At 35.8% G+C, this 20760-nt stretch overlaps 3 protein-coding genes and 1 long non-coding RNA gene across 6 annotated transcripts; 1 reads left to right on the plus strand and 3 right to left on the minus strand.

Annotated features, from left to right (window-relative positions):
* Positions 1 to 1153: 1153 nt before the first annotated feature.
* On the minus strand, positions 1154 to 4949 carry LOC120163442 (fimbrin-3-like). Of its 2 annotated transcripts, none has more exons than XM_039173379.1 (12): positions 4572 to 4949; positions 4306 to 4477; positions 4179 to 4217; positions 4013 to 4084; positions 3780 to 3896; positions 3465 to 3676; positions 3206 to 3361; positions 2900 to 3099; positions 2515 to 2672; positions 2337 to 2433; positions 2090 to 2181; positions 1154 to 1963 (listed from the first exon to the last, which is right to left on the minus strand). In XM_039173379.1, exons 1-12 carry the CDS (start codon positions 4778 to 4780, stop codon positions 1607 to 1609), a joined length of 1881 nt encoding a protein of 626 aa, XP_039029310.1. In that variant the 5' UTR covers positions 4781 to 4949; the 3' UTR covers positions 1154 to 1606. The 2 variants fall into 2 exon arrangements, with proteins under 2 accessions (XP_039029310.1, XP_039029312.1); XM_039173381.1 differs by having other exon boundaries at positions 1156 to 1963; positions 4016 to 4084.
* Positions 4950 to 9852: 4903 nt separating this feature from the next.
* On the minus strand, positions 9853 to 10367 carry LOC120163444. Its single transcript, XR_005519653.1, has 2 exons — positions 10313 to 10367; positions 9853 to 10232 (listed from the first exon to the last, which is right to left on the minus strand). It is a non-coding gene; the product is annotated as an uncharacterized LOC120163444 (long non-coding RNA).
* On the minus strand, positions 10367 to 11588 carry LOC120163443 (mitochondrial import inner membrane translocase subunit TIM22-3-like). The gene is made up of 3 exons (XM_039173382.1): positions 11402 to 11588; positions 10641 to 10705; positions 10367 to 10529 (listed from the first exon to the last, which is right to left on the minus strand). The coding sequence occupies exons 1-3, from the start codon at positions 11586 to 11588 to the stop codon at positions 10395 to 10397; spliced, it is 387 nt and encodes a 128-aa protein (XP_039029313.1). The 3' UTR covers positions 10367 to 10394.
* Positions 11589 to 13821: 2233 nt separating this feature from the next.
* Positions 13822 to 20554, plus strand: LOC120163441 (protein transport protein Sec24-like At3g07100). Of its 2 annotated transcripts, none has more exons than XM_039173377.1 (14): positions 13822 to 13882; positions 14397 to 15369; positions 15474 to 15612; positions 16035 to 16225; positions 17234 to 17341; positions 17448 to 17651; positions 17768 to 17999; positions 18103 to 18252; positions 18454 to 18610; positions 18746 to 18873; positions 18972 to 19294; positions 19377 to 19565; positions 19800 to 20042; positions 20141 to 20554. In XM_039173377.1, the coding sequence occupies exons 2-13, from the start codon at positions 14455 to 14457 to the stop codon at positions 20031 to 20033; spliced, it is 2970 nt and encodes a 989-aa protein (XP_039029308.1). In that variant the 5' UTR covers positions 13822 to 13882; positions 14397 to 14454; the 3' UTR covers positions 20034 to 20042; positions 20141 to 20554. The 2 variants fall into 2 exon arrangements, with proteins under 2 accessions (XP_039029308.1, XP_039029309.1); XM_039173378.1 differs by having other exon boundaries at positions 20330 to 20554.
* Positions 20555 to 20760: the final 206 nt, after the last annotated feature.

Below are 20760 nucleotides of genomic sequence, written 5' to 3' on the forward strand. Positions count from 1 at the left end.
TAGTATTAAATTTAGGTCAACTCCGAGTATGACTAAAATTCAATCTGACTTGACTAAACACATATTAATCACTATATATGACACTAATTAAAAGTTGTTCCCAAAAATTACAAGATGTTAACTTAGAATGGGTTAATATCTGATATAGTACTGGTGAAATTTTTTAATCTACAAATAATTATTAAACATTGTCATATTTTTTAAATTCTAAATACTAACTTCTAGATATTATTATTTGTTAATATTTAATGTCACATGTTCTACATTTAACCTCGTTTGAAATTTCATTTAGCTTTAATATGTAAAAAATGTCCAAATTATACCACTTTTCCTAAGTTGTGTTTAAACTTTTTTTATCAATTCAAGGACCTAATGTTACAAACGTTACCATATTAGATGTTTTGGTCGAAATGACCCTAAACCCTAAAAATCTAAATCTTTTACTCGAACCCTAACCTTACCTCCTTTGCCAATCACAGCCATTGCCAACCACCCTAGTCATCAACGAGCAACCAGTGACCAGCAATCATTCCACTCCCCTAAATTCTCAAACTTAAATCCCTAAAATTTCAAACATTCAAATCTCTAAAAATCTCCTTAATCTATATTACCGATCGTGACAGTCAACCTTTTAACCATTTGGTTGGTCGTGACAGTTGATCATTTGGTCACCTTTTGCAGTTCAATAATTTGAGAAAAAGATTTGCGAGGCTGATACGGTTGGACGAGTTTTTTTTTCCATTTTTCTAAAATATTATTTTTAACATCATATTTTAATAACAATTAAAGTCGATACACCTAAAGTGATAACGTTTGTAACGTTAGATATCTAAATACAATCTAACTAAACATAATTTAATTTGAATTGACTCGATTTATATCAGATCTGAATGACTTATATATATATATAAAAGGAAACATAGTATAAATGGGAAATCTTGTGATTAATTGAACTATGCATAAAGAAGGAACTACAACGAATATGCTCAATTAATAATTCGTTAGAATCATAGTATAAATGGGAATTTACCCCTTTTTATTATCACTATGGTAAGAATTTAATTATATATTAATTTAAAATAAAATAAAATATTATAATAATTTGTGCTTTTATTGCCAAAAAATAAAAAATCAGAAATACAATTGACCGGTGAAATACCAACACTTACTGGTTCCAGGCGTGTGAGAAAGTTAGGCGTTTGGTAATTTTCCTCTTCAACTATTTGTTCACATCCGAAAAGAAGGGAAAAAATAAAGCAATTTCTCAAGGACTAGTAGGAAGCATGCCATTTCCACAACCTGTGATCTATGTTACTCCGACTCTTCATATCGCTAGCATCAATGTCTACCACCTCCTATATTTCGGCACGAGTACGAATATATATCATCCCCCGAAATACGATGAAAACAAACTCATTTTCCGACACTTATTACTCTTTCACTTCCTACATGGTCTGCCCATTCTCGACGAGAGCATCTCCATTCTCAAACTGCGGTGATGAGACCGTGATGTCCGAGGCGGCATCGTCCGGGATTTCAGCACTCGGTGAGGAACTTCCAATGTTTAAGCTTGGGGTTTCAGCACCCGACGAGGAGCTTTCAATGTTTAAGCTTGGGATTTCAGCACCGGCGAGGAGCTTTCAATGTTTAGGCTTGGGATTTCAGCATCCGGCGAGGAACTTTCAATGTTTAAGCTTGGGATTTCAGCACCTGGCGAGGAATTTTCAATGTTTACGCTTGGGATTTCAGCGCACAGCGAGGAACTTTCAATGTTTAAGCTTGGGATTTCAGCACACAGCGAGGAACTTTCGTCTTCACCGATTGTGGATGCTGGCGGAGATGTGTCCGATGTATAAGCACTACTGTAGCCATTACCAGCCTCAGACTCAGTCTCATCCGGTGCGTTTTGGAGGCACCAGCACATAATGCTGGCCGTTAAAGTGAGCATCATCTTCTGGTTTACCTGCCACATCCCATAAGAACATCCATTTGAGAACTCTCAAATTTTCAATTTACTCCAGAAATTTGATTATTTCTATTTATGATCATTTGCAGATATTCAAATACGAGATTCACAATGTGGCATTACCTCCATGATGTCCTCAGGCAACAAGAAGATGGAGCATCCGATTTTACGAGCCACACTTATGATATATATTGCATTCAACCTCTTCTCTTCGTCTACAACTCCAAAAGGGACAAAAACTGTTAAGTTTGGCTCGATCTCAACATTTTCTCCGACAAAGATGAGAGAACATCTTTGCTTAATTCTAAGTATAAATAGTGTCACCAATAATCCATTCAAAAAATTAATTCGAGTTAGCAAGTAGTCATACCACTTTCACCCTTGGTTACAAGGTTCCAGTTGACAACTCTTGGCTCCACGGAACTTAAAAGTTCAAGGAAGAACAGTCCAGACGAGAGGCTCTTATCCTGCAGATTTAGAACAAGGTATAATTTAAATCATTCAATCGATATTATTATTATAAGACAAAATGGCAATCGTTTTGAAACCTTGAAGCTTTCTATTTTACGGGATCGTCCAGTGCTTTTAACTTTCCTGTTTGCCCAAGTCATGATATATGAATCAGTTATCTCTTTCCCTCGGGAGCGAGCTCTCAAGCTCTTCAAAACTTGAAGCATGTTGTACCTCATCAGTTGCCAGAGGAAAGCTGTAACACAATGTAACGAACGCTCAAATGACAGAATACATAGGATCAACACTACATACATTGAAAGATGGAAAGCAACTTTCAGCCTTTTCATGAAGGTTTAGGTATTCAATTTACACCCGACACGGGTTCTTTTTATTAAAAAGTACTCGTTGAACTTTGTAATTGAGGCAAAACATGCCAAGCCGTGAAGAGAACCATATTAAATAAAGACCAGAGGAAATTACCGACAATAAGTTTTTTATTTCCTTCCACTATATCATTTCCGCCAAGATTCACAATGGAAAATCTCAACATCTCCCCGATCATTACGACTTGGTTGCAATTCTCCACCTTTCTAAACGGAAACCTAATTGGAGGTTTCGTTGCATGCTTCCAGTTGACTGAACCAGGAGCAACCTTATCAAGCACCTCTAGAAGTACCCATCTATATCAAAATCAAGCTCTTTATGTTGATGGTTGAAATACTGATCTACTAAACTACGATGCCTTACTTCATAAGGTGAAGTTGCAAAGTAGCTTCGAAAACTTACCCATTTCTAACATCCTCAAAGAGATTATTAACATAAGTTTCGATTCCAAGACTGTTCATCCATAGTCGGAAACATCTCTCGTCTCTCGAAAGTTGCACATCATCTGTCATCCTTTCTGCAAAAGAAAGCTTTTTGCCGTCTAAACTCAGGCCATTCCTGCAAATGCATACTTGATTTTATTACCAAAATATAAAACTAGAGATAGACATGCGGTGAGGACAGTGTACCAGTGTAGCCCTTTCAGTTAGTGATTTCTCACCTTTGATGAAAGATTTGAGCTAAAAATGCAAGATTCAAGTTTGATGAGCCCTCAACAATGTCCTGCGGGTTTAAATATCGTTTACATCCCATTTTCTCTGCATGGTCAAGTACCAGTGTAGCCCTTTCGGTAGGATCCACCGTATCAAGGGTCAATGGATTGCAGAACTCCGGTGCTAGTACATTAAGCAGGTAAGCATAAGCTTTTCCATCCTGAAGGTATGGAAATGAGTAAAACATTAAAGTACCAATTCAAGCAAAATAAAGCAATGCAATCTAATTTCTGTATGAGCATCCACCTCGATCCACAAAATACCTTGAGATCTGAATAAAAGTTTGTAACAGTTTTCTCATAGCCCCCTTTCTTTAAATGGTAATTCATCCATCTTAGTAGAACCTTCTCAGGAGATAACCCCATAAGTTCCTCAATATCCTGCAAGTATCAATAATTCAAACAGAAACAAGTCAGTTGGTTTGTTTGAAAGAATTGTCTGTTTCATTAATTAATCCTTAGTTAAACATCAATCACAGGATAAAGAAATAGATTACTCCATTGCCATCCTCCAGCACTTCTATGAGCTGAGGTGTCTTCTTAAGGTTGAGATCTGCCAACAGTTGAATCTGCAGTTGTCACTAGTATGGATTAGAAAAAGTTTACCAGCAAACAACCTAACATCCTACTTTTTTCGGTCTATCACAACATTTTAAATGCAACCTTTATAATTTGAGCGATCAAACCGAGCAAGAGGGTAGGCTGCAATACAAGTAACCAAGGTCAGAACTATCAGATAATCAGAAAAAATCATTCTAACTCGCATAGGAATTTGTCTATCCGTACTAACCCTTCCTTCAACTAAATCCTGGGTGCCAATGTTTACCACGGTGCAGCCAATAGCCTTTGCAGAGTTGAGACCAAGGGTATGGTTCTCGTTCCTCTCCCATAGGTTAAGTACCTTTTTCGTGTTAATAGCTCGTTCATCTATTGTTCCAGGCACAGCAATATTTATAAGCTTACTGCAAAAGTAAACAAGAATAAAACCATTGTCCATATTTTATATATATATATATATAAAAGAGCAATTACATAATGAGTCATCAATAAAAATACCATAAAAGTACTCCATCTTTTGCAAGTTCGAAAAGGTCATTGGTAGCTGGATCAATTGGAAGAAAATGCTTTAAAAATGGATCATCGGCAAGATAAATGTTTATGTGTCTAACATAAGTGTTTTTTTCTGATTCGATGATTGTATTGGCTGCGGCGGCCTTCAGGACCGCCGATGTATTCTTTGAACCACCTGATTTTCTCGTAGACATATCTAAAGATTATCTGAGCAGAGACAAGGAATATCTAGCCGAAAGTTCGTCTGCAAGTTACATAAAATGAATCCAGAATCCAATTACCAATGGCCAATGCCGGATCCAAAATACACTCTGATTTAACCTAGCAGCCAAACTTTCTAACCAGATTCCTCAAGCCCAGAATCTGAAAAGCAGAAAACAACATCAATGCATCATCTTTAGATCCTATTAGCATCAAGATAACAAGAATATCTCATGAAACCATCCCTATAAATTGCATCTTAACATATAAAAAATATCCCTATAAATCAAGAACTCATATCTAGATCACAACATTAACATTAACAACAATCCATCCTACACATTGATTTTTAACTTATAAACAATCAACAGAACTGGGAATTTAACCTATCAGCCAAACTTTCCAACCAGATTTCTCAAGCCCAGAATCTGAAAACCAGAAAACAACATCAATGCCTCATCTTTAGATCCTATTAGCATCAAGATAACAAGAATCTCTCTTGAAACCATCCCTATAAATCAAGAACTCATATTTAGATCCCATGATCATGAACATTAACAACAAACCATCCTACACATTGATTTTTTAACATATAAACAATCAACAAAAACTGGGAATTCCTTGGAAACTATTACAAAAACAACTCCTTTTCCACGATCCAATTCCAATGGAACAGAAAACAAACACACCCCATTGACCCAGAAATGCAAACAAACACACCAATCAAACAGAAATCGATGAACCCAAAAAAGAAAACAAACCCAGAAACACGCACCCGTTAAAAAGCAAGGTATCGCGGTTTGTCAATGAAAGAACTCCATTATCCTTTCAAAGCTTATGACTTTAACCCGCGCCACCCTCAGATTTTACACTAGGAAGTTAACCCTTCAACGAGTTAAGAAATGCATATCTGTACGGTTGATTTATATATAGAAAGTGAGAGAGGTTGAAGGAATAGAAAGGGGATCCATTTTCGCCAAAGAAAGTAAAAGGGAAAACCAAGAAATGAACGGTCTTGAGTTTTTTACCTTATAAAGAACTTCCAAACAGTTTTTTTCATTTCTGTTAATTATTCGCTGTTTCTCGGCTACCGTAAACAGAATGCACTCGTGTTTTGACACATAAACAAAATAAAATATTAAATAATTATTCTTTTATGATAAAATACAAAATCTTACATAAAATTTATTTAAAATTTAAAAAATTTTGAAATTAAATATATCATATTATTAGGAGATGATAATTAAGATTTTAAATTTGAATATGAAAATAATTTAGTAGATTTTAAAATATAGAGAGAAGAAAAAATTAATATATAATATAAAATTATGAATACATAAAATAATATATATATATATATATATATATATAATGGACGTTATTTAATCTGTAATTGTTTAATAAATTTTATGCAAAATATACTAAAATAAATTTAGTATCACTAGTAAAATATATCAGTATTATTTACACAAGGTGGGAAGTGGGGAGAGCATTGTCCCCAAAAATGGTGTAATTAATATTTAATCCTTAGAGAGTTGTAAATTTTAATTTAATATAATAGTAAAAGGGTAATTATTTCATACATTGGGGTAGAGATGGTCATTTGACCTAAATTTGATGTATTTTGACTCGATCCGACTTTATAAGATTATTTTTAAAAAAATTGAGTCGAATTAGGATTTTTTTTGAAAGATGGATCGGATCATGTCATGTTTAGGATGAAAAGTATATAATCCAACTCGGTTCGAGATAATATATAATAATCTCTTAAATATTTAGAGATAATTGTAATAATATTTCCCCCTATATGTATTTTCAATTAAGTCTCTATTTTACCTATATATATATATATATATATATATATATATATATATATATTCACCTTAAAAATTAATCAAGTTTTGAGTCGATGAAGCTTCCCTAAATCCATATCAAGTCGAGTGATATGTGGATGAATGTAATACTCAAATCAAGTTTTAAGAGTGTCATGTATCCTATTCGAATGTCATAAACTGTAAATTATAAACCATAACACTAAACTTTAAACCACATGTCCTAAACCTAACTATTATAAATTAAACATCATCATCCTAGAAAACCCTAAGTGCATATATTTGTTTACAAACATTAAAGAACTTACTTTTTTTCTTAAATAAGGCGGCATTTTGATATTGAAAATGATAGTAAATATTGATATTCGAACTTATCCGATCAATATCGTATTTGTTGTGGAAGAAGGCTATCAGATAGAGCAAAATCGTAACTAATAATTTGAGAAAATAAAAATAAAGATAAAAGAGACACAAAATTTACGTGCTATGATAGTCAAAGCGCCTTGCATCTAGCAAGGAATCCAGTATTTCATTCAAAGACAAAGTACATACGAGTTCAGTACCATTTCATTCGTGAAAAGGTGGAAGAAGAGACAGTAGATATCCAGAAGATTCATACCAAAGACAACATAGCAGATTTCATGACGAAGGCGATCAATACTGATAAATTTACTTGGTGTCGATCCTCTTGTGGCCTGTCAGAAACGTAAGCAACATGAAGGTACAAGGTAAAAAGAATGGTGTGAAGATATGATTATTCCAATCAAATCTTCAAGTGGGAGATTGTAGAAAGTCAAAATTAATGGCTAATTTAGTCATATTTTGCTGCAGCCGCCGGCTGCTTTGAGTATTCAAATTTGGGATATTATTTTTGTTGAATTAAGTAAGGGATAATTACAAACATTTAGTCCCTAAACTTTAGAGTATTTACAAGATTAATCCTTAAGTTTCAACTATAAATACCCTATCCCATTTAGCTTGAAAATCATCCTAAAGCATTCTAGTTTTCTTCCAATACTAGAGAGAATTAGAGAGTTTCTTGAGAGTTGTTTTCTCCTTTTTATCAAGAGAGAATTATCATTGTTTTCTCCTTGGTAGATCAAGAGAAGTTGTAATTCCTATTTTCTCATAGTGAAATTCTTCTACCGTTGCCCGTGGAAAACCCCTAAATAATATAGGGTAAAAACCACGGGCAACGGTAGAAGAATTTCACTATGAGAAAATAGGAATTACAACTTCTCTCGATCTACCAAGGAGAAAACAATGATAGTTCTCTCTTGATAAAAAGGAGAAAACAACTCTCAAGAAACTCTCTAATTCTCTCTAGTATTGGAAGAAAGCTAGAATGCTTTGGGATGATTTTTAAGCTAAATGGGATAGGGTATTTATAGTTGAAACTTAAGGACTAATCTTATAAATACCCTAAAGTTCAGGGACTAAATATTTGTAATTATCCCTTACTTAATTCAATAAAAATAATATCCCAAATTTGACTACTCAAAGCAGCCGGCGGCTACAGCAAAATATGACTAAATAGCCATTAATTTTGACTTTCTACAGTATTTTAATAAGATGAGAAACGAAGCTGTGAATTCGTAGAATATTAATTTGTATTCATAGATATAATTATTCAATCAATTAACTATTTATATTAGGCACGAACCAATTTACCTCAATGATTAAAAGAATTATTATTATTCTTAGAGGTCACGTGTTCGACCACCAGAGACTGTAAGAGTGATTAAATGTTAATTTTCAAATAGTTGAGAGTACTTAGAACATATACTACTCCGTAATCACCTTTAGCTTAATAAAAAAAACTCTATTTATATTATAGATTTGTAATTATTCTTATCCATAGTATAAGTACAAAAATATATCATCATTGTGATTCTTCCCATCCGGCTTTTAATTCAATAATTAATGCATATCTTCCGGTTTAAAGATTGAGATCCGAATTTGGATTTTTCTGCAAATTAAATCGAAGATAACTTGGCACACAAGTATTACCATAGAATGATGATAGTTAACTTAATCTGCATGAAACCACCCATTGGGAGCTTAACTTATGCTTTAGATAGGGATAGAAATTTGTTTCATCTCTTGCACGGAAAGATAGATGCATAAACTTGTTTAATGATATTCATATCAGAATCTACAAACGCGAAACGACGTAGTTTCCTTAAATTCAAGATAATGATAAATAAACGATGATAGCAAAATACTGGTTGCCGTTTCCATTTCAAACAAAATAGTGATGTAGAAAAAAGGAACTTCACCTTGGATAATTTTAGTGCTGCCAAAAAACAAATACCAAGATCCTGATTTATTAATTTGGAACAGTAATAATATTATTCACATAATCGTGCACTGAGCCGGTTCACCCGCAAAAGCTTGTTGTGGCAGTGCCATAGGAGGCTGCATGAGATACCGAGGTGGCGGCGGAAATGGATCATAAGGATGGTGGTAATATTGATGGCTAACTTGCCAATATCTTCCATGGGGATCATCCAGAAAATGATGCCAGTCATCTCTTCTTTCTGATGTTTGGTTTCTTCATCCAGAGTAGATACAGTATACCTGAGCATGTTTCCCTGCTTTTTCTAGCAGTTTCAGAGTGGTTCCAGGGTCTATGTTGCCTGAAACACGAGCAAATCCATGTGGATCAATGGAGAAAGTAGCACCTGAAAGGACAGCAACAAAGAAGATGCATCATGCAACTACACACACACACACACACACACATATATATATATATATATATCAGTTGTCAATGGAGATCATAGTGGGATACCTGGAATTCCCTTAAGCACTTTGATCATGGAATTCTCCCAACCTGGGGTTTGAATATCGACTCTAAGGATGAAAGTCTGCTATCAAACAAAAGAACAAAATTAAACTGAAGTAATGAACAGCTGAAAAGATAAAAGAACAAAGAAAAACAAAGTTATATGGTGTTACTGTGAATCGAGATGATCCAGAGTCCATTGAAATTTGTTGGATAAAAGTGAAAGGGACAAAGGGGATGATTTCCTGGATATAAGAAAAGGATAGCTTTTTACAAGGAGATGAAGCAGGTAACGTTATACATATATAGCTTTTTTAAGCAAATCAATTATGATTTGGTTTTAAAATCAGGAATATCTTCTAAAATAACTACCAAGAAACTTACCATATGATGCTTGCATATAAACCAGACAGATCATATAATTGAATCAAGAACTGACACGAAATGCAACATGAAAGAAACAATTTCATATTTCTGCTTGCAAATGCTTCAAAATCTTTAACAAAATTTTTCGGTGTACAATCTTACCACTCACACACACAACGATATACAAAACACAGAAACATAACAATGGCAACCCCCATCAGTTAGCTGTCCAAAAACTGCTATTATTCGGTTTTACTAAGGACTTGCAAAAAGAAGAAAAAGCTCCTTTGAGCTCATTTAGAAGAGGGAGTGAGAGAGGGAGAGCCAGAGCGCGTGTTCTGCTCTCGTTTCTCGTGGGAAATGAATGTGCCAGCGCTGGCTGCTGCTTGTTAAGCACTTCCATGATAAATGAGAATGCTCCAAAGGCGAGACAACTCCGAAGAAGTGACTGAGGTGCACCTGCAAAACCATTTCAATGTGAAAAATAAGGTTCACATCAAACCCTGTAAGCAAACAAATGAACCTCGAGATTCTCGTACCTGGGAAACTTAGAGCAAGTACAGTGCAACATCCAGCTACACCAGCATTAATTACTGCAGAGAAAGACAACATTACCGAGTATCAACGTGCCAAGTGCAAAACAAAAATAGGGGTTGTTACAGAGTTTTTTTTACAAGGCTTACCATCATCTTTTCCTCGCAGTCTCTTCAAAAAGCAGACAACCAAACTGTGTACTCCTGACAAAACTACAAATGTCTATAAAAGGGAAAATAAAAAATATATAAGAGAACCTAGAGATTAGTTCACTCAAGTGTGGAGAACTATGAGTTAATGACATATTATTCTCGAATGATGAGATTCTCATACCTTGGCATAAGATCCTGCCTCCACAAAGGAGACTTTAAAGCCCTTCTTTTTAATCAATCCCGAACCTGCAAGAAACGCAGACAAGCAAAAAGAGAGTGTAGACCTGATCTAAGCAGACAAACGAGCCCCATCAAAATTTTGATTTGAAAATCCCAAACCAGACTGAAATGATTGCTCAGGGACTAGAGGTTAAGCTTAATCTTGAATTGGAACCAAAATAAATAAATTCATTGCATCCATCATGCATTTTGAACGTGAAAGAAAGCCTACAATCTGACTTCTCAATCATCAAAAGCTCACATGCATAATATAAACTCGGGGCATTCAACAAGCACTATGCAGCAACCTAGAACATGAAAGAAGGCCAACAATCCGACTTCTAAATTGTTATCCAAATTCTGATGCTTTGCTTTAATGGAATTACTCAATCTAAATTACAATTTTAGACGTTGATCCCCCCCCATTTTTCAACCGGTTTCCCATAACTGCAATGATCTACCACTTCCAAGTTTCATCTCATACATAACATGACAAATAAAATCCTAAAACAAAACCAAAATTAAAATATAAACACATTGAACTGTAACAAAAAATCAAATAAAGAAAGAAACCCGAATTCGATGAAATATTCCTAAAAATTTGTTCTTTTACCAAACACATCAACAATGCCAAGGAAACCCAGAAAGAAAACACTATTTTTTTAAAATAAAAGAGATTCGATGAATCAAATCAAGAAGAAAATAGAAGAAAAAAAAAGATACCGAAACCGAAGATGGAGCCCATGAAGGCACCACGGGCGGAATCTCCTGCGAAATTGATGAGGCATACAGCGGGGGAATTGGAGTTAGGAGGATCTGGAATTGTATCTTTTGAAGAATTAGGATCAGGGTTAGGGATTGTTCCAATGCCAGTTTCAGTGGAAGAGTTCGATGAATCCAAGGTCGCCATTTTTGTTCGAAAAAAAAATATTTGCTGTCTGTGTTTCGAGCTTCTTTGAAAGAGAAACAGTTAAAGTGTTCGGTATTTAGTTTTCCATACGACGTCGTTTCCTCTCGTGTCTTATTATGCACAATGACACTCAAATTTGTCAACTATTTCAAACTTGAAAATGATTTTTTATTAAGTTAAAGGTGATTACAAAATAGTATATGTTCTAAATATTCTCTATCATTTGATAATGAATGCTCAATCACCCTTATAGTCGTTGGTGTTCAAATCCATGACCTCTAGGAACAACAATAATTCCTTTAACCACGGAGATAAATTGATTCGTGCAACTTGAAAATGAATTCTAAAATCGATACCCGATGTTAATGTGATATTTCAACAATTAATCGAAATATAATATGTGATATTTAATCATTTCATTATTCAGATTGGCCAATGTTACATCAATAACTTAATTGATTGTTAAATATTAAGTTAATACATATATTAATTTAAGAATTATTTTTTAAATGTAAGTACTAATTTCAGACAAAATATTTAAGTATCAATTTGAAAAATATTAAATTTAAATAATAATTTATATAATATATATATATATATTTTTAAAAATACATCTTAATTCAATAACATTGCTATAATCGATGTACTAAATCATTAAACTATAATCAAATAAATCTTTTTAATATTAGCTTAAATGTGATATGTTGAAATCTTATATATTATCACAAGTGTGGTGCACTTTACCTTTTGCGATCATATGGACGATATGGTTGCATAGGAATGATTTAGTATTCAATGGGAAGAAGCTAGATATGATGCAAATGGTGTTTCTAGTCAAGTTTCGAGTAGCGTGCTGGTTGAAAGCCAAATTTTCAGAAACTACTATTAGTCTGGATGAGTTGGTGGCAGATTTAACACTCGCGTTTTAGAGAATAAGCCTGAGCCTTCCCCTCTTTCTTGGCTTCCACATGGTAAAGGAACTCTTAAGTTATAATGTTGATGGAGCTATGAGAGCAGATGGTAGTGCTGGTGGCATTGGGCGGATTCTTCGTGACCAAGAAGGAAAATCGTTTCTGTCCTTTTCGGTCCCAATTGGTCACGGAACTTCGGTGCAAGCGGAGGTGCTGGCAGTCGACTACGCTTTAAAACTGTTCAAGAAGTCGGAGTGGTTTAAGTCATACGGGTCAATTGTTGAGAGTGATTGTGCCTTGGTGATAAATTGGTTTTCGAACCCGTCCTCTGTTCCTGCAGAGTGGGTAGAGCTGCTTTATCCTAATGTGGTTCTGGTAATTCAAGAAAATATAGTAGTGAAGTTTATCTCAAGAAGGTGCAATATGATGGCTGATTGTTTGGCGAAACAGGCAGCTGGTTCAGTTTCTGCCTATGTGTAGGTTCATTTTTAGGAGGAGAGCGTTGTTGTCTGGTGCAGTGCAGTGGGGATTAAATTCTGCTTGTTTTTATGTCGCTGTTTGTTTCATTCGTTTTAGCATGTTACAGTTTGGGTGGTTATATTTAGATCTAGACGCAGCCTGTAGGACCTTGGATGTGGTCTCTTCGATCATTGCTTTGGGTGCACTCTTTTTCCTCCTACTAGACTTAAGGAGGTTTTTTTAACGAGGCCCCAAAAATGTTTTCCTTAAATGATTTTCATTTTAATAACATCTTTACCTCTCAATATATATATATATATTTCATATTAATAATTGCACATAAAATTAAATGATTTATAAATTTGATTTAATTCGTGTCTAATTTGCTAGGTTAATAAATATGTTACGAGGAGAAGAATTAGATTCAAAACAAGTAATATCTTTTCATATTTTTTCTTAGTCATTCATAACGTGTTCACACTTGTTCTAATTCGGGACCTCTAAGGAGAGCAATACTCCTTATTACCAACTATGTCACTCAATAGACTCAATTATAGTTCAATGAATAAATGACTTGATTGATAAAATTTATAGTTTGGTGGTCAAAATAGAATAATACTATAATTTAGAGACAATTCAAGTAGTTTACCCTTAAATCTCAAGTCTTATCCTTTGTCAAACGATACCAATACCGAACTACATTTTAGAACATTCACCGAATTAGAAGAAGCAAATGGATCAAGGCCTTGGTACATGATCAGTAACATCCGCCCCATTTCCGCATAAGGCTTTGGACAAAGATCGGAGACCTGACTTTAATTGCTGTTGAATTGGGCTTTGGAAAGATTTTCGAGCCTACCGAATCCAGTGCTATAGAGCTGAAGAAGAAACAGCGTTTTCATGAGAACAAAGAAAACAAGGGACGTAAGTACGCGTTTCTTCTTCTACTACGTTGTAAACTCCCTTTTTCTCGATCTGTAACTTCAATAAATCCTTGTCTCTTTTTGATCAGCAGCTTTTTCTGAAAATCATCAGCTGAACACGACGGCGCCGGTTAGTCTTTTTTTGGGTTTTACCTTCCTTACCGTGGGATGATGTTAGGATGTTGCTTGTTTGGGAGAATGGTGGTTTGGGGTTTTCTAAAAAATAGTTTTTAATTGAAAACTGAAGCTAAGTTGGTGTAGTGGAATTGAATTTTGGATTAGTTGATAGGAACCTAGTTAATAGATGGTTATATAGTTGAATCTGAACTGTTTTAGTGGAGTTTGAAGCTTCTTTTGTTTTTTAGTCTATGTATTATATTTATGATGCAAAGACTGAGTGCTTGAAACTACGTTCAATTTTAATTAGTTTATATGTGATCTTTTAAATCATCATATTTGTAGCTGTATGCTAGTTGGAAGTTAATTTAACAATGCAGTTATACGTTTACTGGCAGGTTTACTTGTGAGAGATCACTCTTAAGCAGTAGACATAGTGTGATATTATTGAAAACTATGGGGACTGAAAACCCCGGTGGTCCGAATTTTCCGATGAGACCTCCTTCTACCCCTTTTGCTTCTGCTCCTCCAACTATGGCACCTTTCGCATCATCTGGTTCTGTGGTGGGATCAGAAGCCAGCAATTTTAGACCTACCCCACCAAGTGGTCCCCCAACTATGACGCCTTTCTCATTAGCTGGACCTAGACTGCCTGCTCGTTTAAGCAATCCATCAGTTCCATCTCCACCCATTACATCTGTTCCACCGGTTGGGGGACCTTATCAGCAATTTCCAGCATCGCCATTTCCTTCAACTTTTCAAACTACCCCTATTCGTACACCACCTGAGGGGCAGCCACCATTTCAACATTTTGCAAGTCAAGTATCAGCCCCGTCCGTTTCTCTCCCTCCACCATCAGAAGTACCACTAGTGCCAATGGGATCTTCACCACAACCTCCATCGGGTTCATTGTTTTCAGGGCCTAGACCCAATTTTCAGCCACCTTTTCCTGGATATCCAAGCCAGCAGCCTGCAGTTTCACAAGCACCTTTTCCTGTTCAGCAAGGAAGTTTTATGCCTCCTCCACCAGCAGTAGCAACTCCCTTGAGCTACCAGTCAAGGGACCAAATGCAACATCCTAGCTCTGCGCCTCCTATTGGTGGTATCCAAAGCTTGGCAGAAGATTTTAGTTCAATCTCTCTTGCACCTATGCACGGATCAATTGAGCCTAGACTCGATTATAGAACACTTCCTAGGCCGTTGGATGGTGATGTGGAGCCAAGTTCTTTTACTGAGATGTATCCTATGAATTGCAATCCTAGATACCTACGGCTTACTACAAGTGCTATACCATTTTCCAAGTATTTAGTTTCAAAATGGCATTTGCCTCTTGGAGCTGTTGTTTGTCCTCTTGCAGAGGCTCCTGAAGGGGTAAGTGTCCCAAGATTCAAATCAATAATAATTTCCTTTAGGTGTAAACTAACGGTTGAATACTCATGTTTTTCCTGTCAAATGCCTTTTTTTTCCCTATTCAGGAGGAAGTGCCGGTTATTAATTTCACTTCAACCGGTATTATTCGCTGCAGAAGATGTCGCACATATGTGAATCCCTATGTCACTTTTACAGATGCCGGAAGAAAGTGGCGCTGCAATTACTGTGCTTTACTAAATGATGGTAAACTCATCTAACCTAGGAAGCAAAGATATTTCTCTATGGTTGAAACTTGAAAGTGAGATTAGTAATGTGTTCGAATACATTCTTTTATATGTTATCAGCATTCTCTTTTCTCTTTGGAATGTCCAATTCTATTGAAGAGCAATGAGCTCATGCTTCACCAATGTAGACTTGCTTTAACAGTATATATCAGTTTTCTTCAACCTTGCTTGTTTTGGGAATATAACTCTACGTTTAGTTTGAACTATCTCAATTCATTGTTGAAGTGCAGTGATTTTTTTAAATGAGTTAATGTTGGATGTGAATGGAATTTAATATAGCATGTTCACTAGCTATTGTCTATTGCAATTTGGATTATTTTTCCTGGTAATATTTCGAATTACAAAGTATACCCGCTTATTTGATCCAACTTGCATGTTCAGTTCCTGGCGACTATTTTGCCCACTTGGATGCCACTGGCAGAAGAATTGATTTGGATCAGCGGCCTGAGCTTCTAAAAGGCAGTGTGGATTTCGTTGCACCAACTGATTACATGCACCGGCCACCAATGCCGCCATCATATTTTTTTCTCATTGATGTTTCAGTATCTGCAGTAAGAAGTGGCATGATTGAGGTAAGCAATTCCTGTAAAGAAGTTTATTTTCCATCTTATATTGCAATGCGAATAAAACTTGATCAGGCTTTGTTTTCTCTTTTTTTTAGCTATTAGTGCACAATATCAGAGCTCTTCAGATCTTCTATATAAAATGCTGGCTTGTATTATCTAGTGTTTGTGTATCATATATTTATTTCCGTTTGATAGTGTTTGTGTATCATTACAGGGTTGTCTGACGCTGTAAACTTGTTTAGGTATTTTTTATCAGGTTGTTGTTGTTTGTAGTGCAAAGAAGCAACATCCCACACTGGTTGGTTATTGGCTTTTTCAAGAGTTTATATATAGCTTTTTAACATACTCCCATTGAGTGATTGGAGCTAAAGGCCCACACAGCCCTGCCCTTGTCCATGTGTGTGGTGCCTCTTTTCGGGCACCATCACTATTTTTATCAGATTTTTAAAAGACTAAGGTTTCAGCCATTCCTTTCTGTCGTTCTTATGGAAACTGCCATCAATCTTTTTACATTTGCCCCTGTTTTACCTGTAAATAGTAAGCTTAAGAACTTCATTTTACTCGTTGAAAGAAAAAACATTTGATTTTCTCTCTTCTCTTCCTCTATCATTTTCTATTTTGCTTCCCATTAAAAGAGCAACAACAACTGAATTCCATCTCCCTTATTTGTGTGTACGTATTTGGTAGTTTTGTGTTAACCTTGGTAGGTGACATCCATTTTTCGATTACACCGATCAGGGCGATATCACTTCTAAGGCAATGGTTTCTCCACATCACAGCAATAATTTCTTTCTCATTGTTCTACAACCTTTTATTGTCATTGCTAACAATCTGTTTTCCAGCAGTCTTTTTTTTCATACAGTTGTCCACTTTTCTGGATCATAATTGATTAAATAAATGATTTTGTCTGAATACTTCCTGCTCTGGCTTTGTGGTAATAAACGTGCCTTGATAGGCTATGCTTCTCTATGGCTCTCCTGATTACATATGCTGTCTTACAACATATCTGTACAGGTTGTTGCTCAAACTATCCGTTCGTGTTTGGATGAGCTGCCTGGATTCCCCAGAACACAGATTGGTTTTATTACTTTTGACAGCACAATTCATTTTTACAACATGAAGGCAAGTGACTTTTGAAATCAGTAGAAAATTTCTTATAGATGCCTCATATTTTCTCCATTTTATCTGAATTACTTCCTAAATAAATTTTGGGCATTTTTGCCTGCAGTCATCTCTTGCACAACCTCAAATGATGGTAGTTGCAGACCTGGATGATATATTTGTCCCATTGCCAGATGATATCCTTGTCAACTTATCTGAATCAAGAAATGTGGTTGAAACATTCCTGGATAGCTTGCCGTCTATGTTTCAGGACAATGTGAATGTGGAATCTGCTTTTGGTCCCGCAGTTAAGGCAGCATTCATGATTATGGTGCGTTGTTCTCTCCATCTTTGCTATGTTGATCTTTTACCACCAAGGAGACACCTTGTAGTTTCTTTTTGATGACTGCGTTCTGTAAAAGTTGTTTGACTGCCTCTTTATCGCAGAGTCAACTTGGAGGAAAGTTGCTAATTTTCCAGAACACGTTGCCTTCCCTGGGAGTTGGACGCTTGAAGTTGCGTGGAGATGATCTTCGTGTGTATGGAACTGATAAGGAACATATATTGCGATTACCTGAAGATCCCTTCTACAAGCAAATGGCGGCTGATCTCACAAAATATCAGATAGGGGTTAATGTTTATGCTTTTAGTGACAAATACACTGACATAGCTTCCTTAGGTACAAAAATCCCTGTCCTTTTGTCTTTGGGCTTAAAATGATATTGAAGTTCAGAGTAGCTTTTAGTGATACTTCATGTCTATTTTTTTTAATTCCAATGTAGGAATCCTGGCGAAGTATACTGGAGGTCAAGTATATTATTATCTAAACTTCCAATCAGGTATTCATGGTGAGAAGTTGAGGCATGAATTAGCCAGAGATCTTACTAGGGAGACAGCCTGGGAAGCAGTTATGCGCATAAGATGTGGAAAAGGTCTGATGATTCTCTTTATTTATTTGAATCCACTTGTAACTCAATGCTATTAAGCCATAATCCCGATGCAGTTTGGTTAGGTGCTTGATTTTTCTCTCTCTTCAGTCTATAGGTTAACATGGGTGTGCTTATAGAAAACACTATTTATTTATTTTTGTGTTTTCCACTATGATTTTATGATAACAAAGCAGTTGATACCAGGAATTCGATTTTCTTCCTATCATGGGAACTTTATGCTGAAGTCCACAGATTTAATAGCTCTTCCGACTTTAGATTGTGATAAAGCATATGCAGTGCAGCTATCCTTTGAGGAGACAGTGCTGACAACTCAGACAGTATATTTCCAAGTTGCTTTACTGTATCCTTTAAGTGGGTCGATTTACAGTATTTCTGTTTATTTATTGGGTTATTCCGTCGTTTGCTGAAACTGGTGGGTTACTTTTAAAAGTTGGGAAAGGATATGGGGTACTAATTATTCTTTGACGATTTAAAGATATACTGCATCCTGTGGAGAGAGGCGTATTAGAGTACATACGGCAGCTGCCCCTGTTGTTACAGATCTAGGGGAGATGTACCGACAGGCTGACACTGGTGCCATTGTTTCTTTGTCTTCTAGATTAGGTAGAGTTGATCAAGCCCTCTGCAAGAGATCTTATTTCTTTTGGTGGACATTAGTTTAAGAGGGTCCTTTTATTTTCTAATCCCCTGATGTTCTGCAGCAATCGAGAAAACTTTGACCAATAAACTTGAAGATGCTAGAAATTCTTTGCAACTAAGGATTGTAAAAGCACTCCGAGAGTACCGCAATCTCTATGCTGTGAAGCATCGCTTGGGAGAGAGGATGATTTATCCAGAATCTCTGAAGTTTTTATGTCTGTATGGATTAGCACTCTCTAAATCAGTACCTCTAAAAGGAGGATATGCTGATGCTCAACTCGATGAACGTTGTGCAGCAGGTTTCACCATGATGGCATTACCTGTTAAAAAGTTGTTGAAGCTTTTATACCCTAACTTGATTCGAATCGATGAGTATCTTTTGAAGGTGAAAGATTTTGACCCTTTGAATAAATTTCAATAAAGATGCAGATTATACAAACTGAAAATCCCTTGTCTCATATTTGCAGCCATTTGCTCAATCTGATGATTTCAAAATCACTATGAAGAGATTGCCTTTGGTTGCCGAAAGCATAGATTCACGAGGCCTATATTTATACGATGATGGCTTCCGATTTGTTATATGGTTTGGTAGAATGCTTTCGCCTGATATAGCTAGGAATTTACTGGGGGCAGATTTTGCAGCAGAATTATCGAAGGTACATTCCCTTGTTAATGAATGCCAACTGCAACCACTGACTGCATCCTGATATTGAATATGCTTTGCTTGTTTTGCTGGTTGTTTCGTTTTCCGGAACCTTATATGGACGTGCATTTTTTGTTTCTCCACGAAAACAATTTCGAAGTTAACATGTTTATTGACCTTTGCTAAACGCGCTGCACCATGGCGATGTTGTACTTAAGCCGCTGGTTTGTTTATGTTTTATAATCAGGTTACCTTTAGTGAGCATGATAATGAAATGTCAATAAGGCTGATGAGGATATTGAAGAAACTAGGAGAGGGTGACCCTTCATACTATCGACTTCCTTATCTCGTAAGACAAGGCGAGCAACCCAATGAAGGTTTGCTGCTTCCTGTAAATCTTCTCGAGGACCAAATGGGTGGTGCCAGTGGTTACGTTGATTGGATAATGCAAATACACCGGCAAGTCCAGCAAAAAGCATGATAAATACAGGTAAATTTTAGAGGTTGCTAAATTTAATCCAGTCATTCGCAGCTTAAGTGCGACAGTTACTTGTTGAACTCGGGATATTAATAATCCTGCTTTAACAGGACACAGGAAGTAGCTTTCTCGAGGAAGCAGAAAACAGTACAGTACTTTGTTCACTCTAGTTCCGGCCGCATAAACTGTCTCGTTCAAACTCAAGAGTGTTAAGCGTCTCCAAGCTCAGGTCTTCTTTCAACGGAAAAAATTAGTTGAAATGCATTCATAACTTGCTTTCGCTACTTCAAATTCGGCAGGGGTTCATTGAATTGAGATCTGTTTCCCTCTGTGGTGTGTACCGGTCGTCGTGGATTCGTTCAACAGTAGTTAATTCGGGGTTTCCCCTCTGTATACATGGAACATATTAACCTGAAGATTTGGTTGATTGCAGTAACCAATGCGCAGGAGATATAGATATTACACTGCCTTCATGTTGAAAGTGTAAAAACAGGGTCTTTGTTTAGAAAGAGAGGTGACCAAATTAGGTGTTTAATATACTTTGAGAATTTAAATCTTTGTTTTAAGCAAATGGTTATGCTTTTGTAGAGTTTAACATATTCATATGCACACATTTATATAATTTTAGAGTTATATTCACTTATCATATCATTAAATTTGACTGAAACCTTATAAATCAGTAACATAAATAATTAAAATATTATTTTCTTATAATTAACAAACAAGATTA

The sequence above is a fragment of the Hibiscus syriacus genome, unplaced genomic scaffold (assembly GCF_006381635.1).
Source record: "Hibiscus syriacus cultivar Baekdansim isolate YM2019G1 unplaced genomic scaffold, ASM638163v2 tig00111445_pilon, whole genome shotgun sequence".
Lineage (NCBI taxonomy): Eukaryota > Viridiplantae > Streptophyta > Magnoliopsida > Malvales > Malvaceae > Hibiscus > Hibiscus syriacus.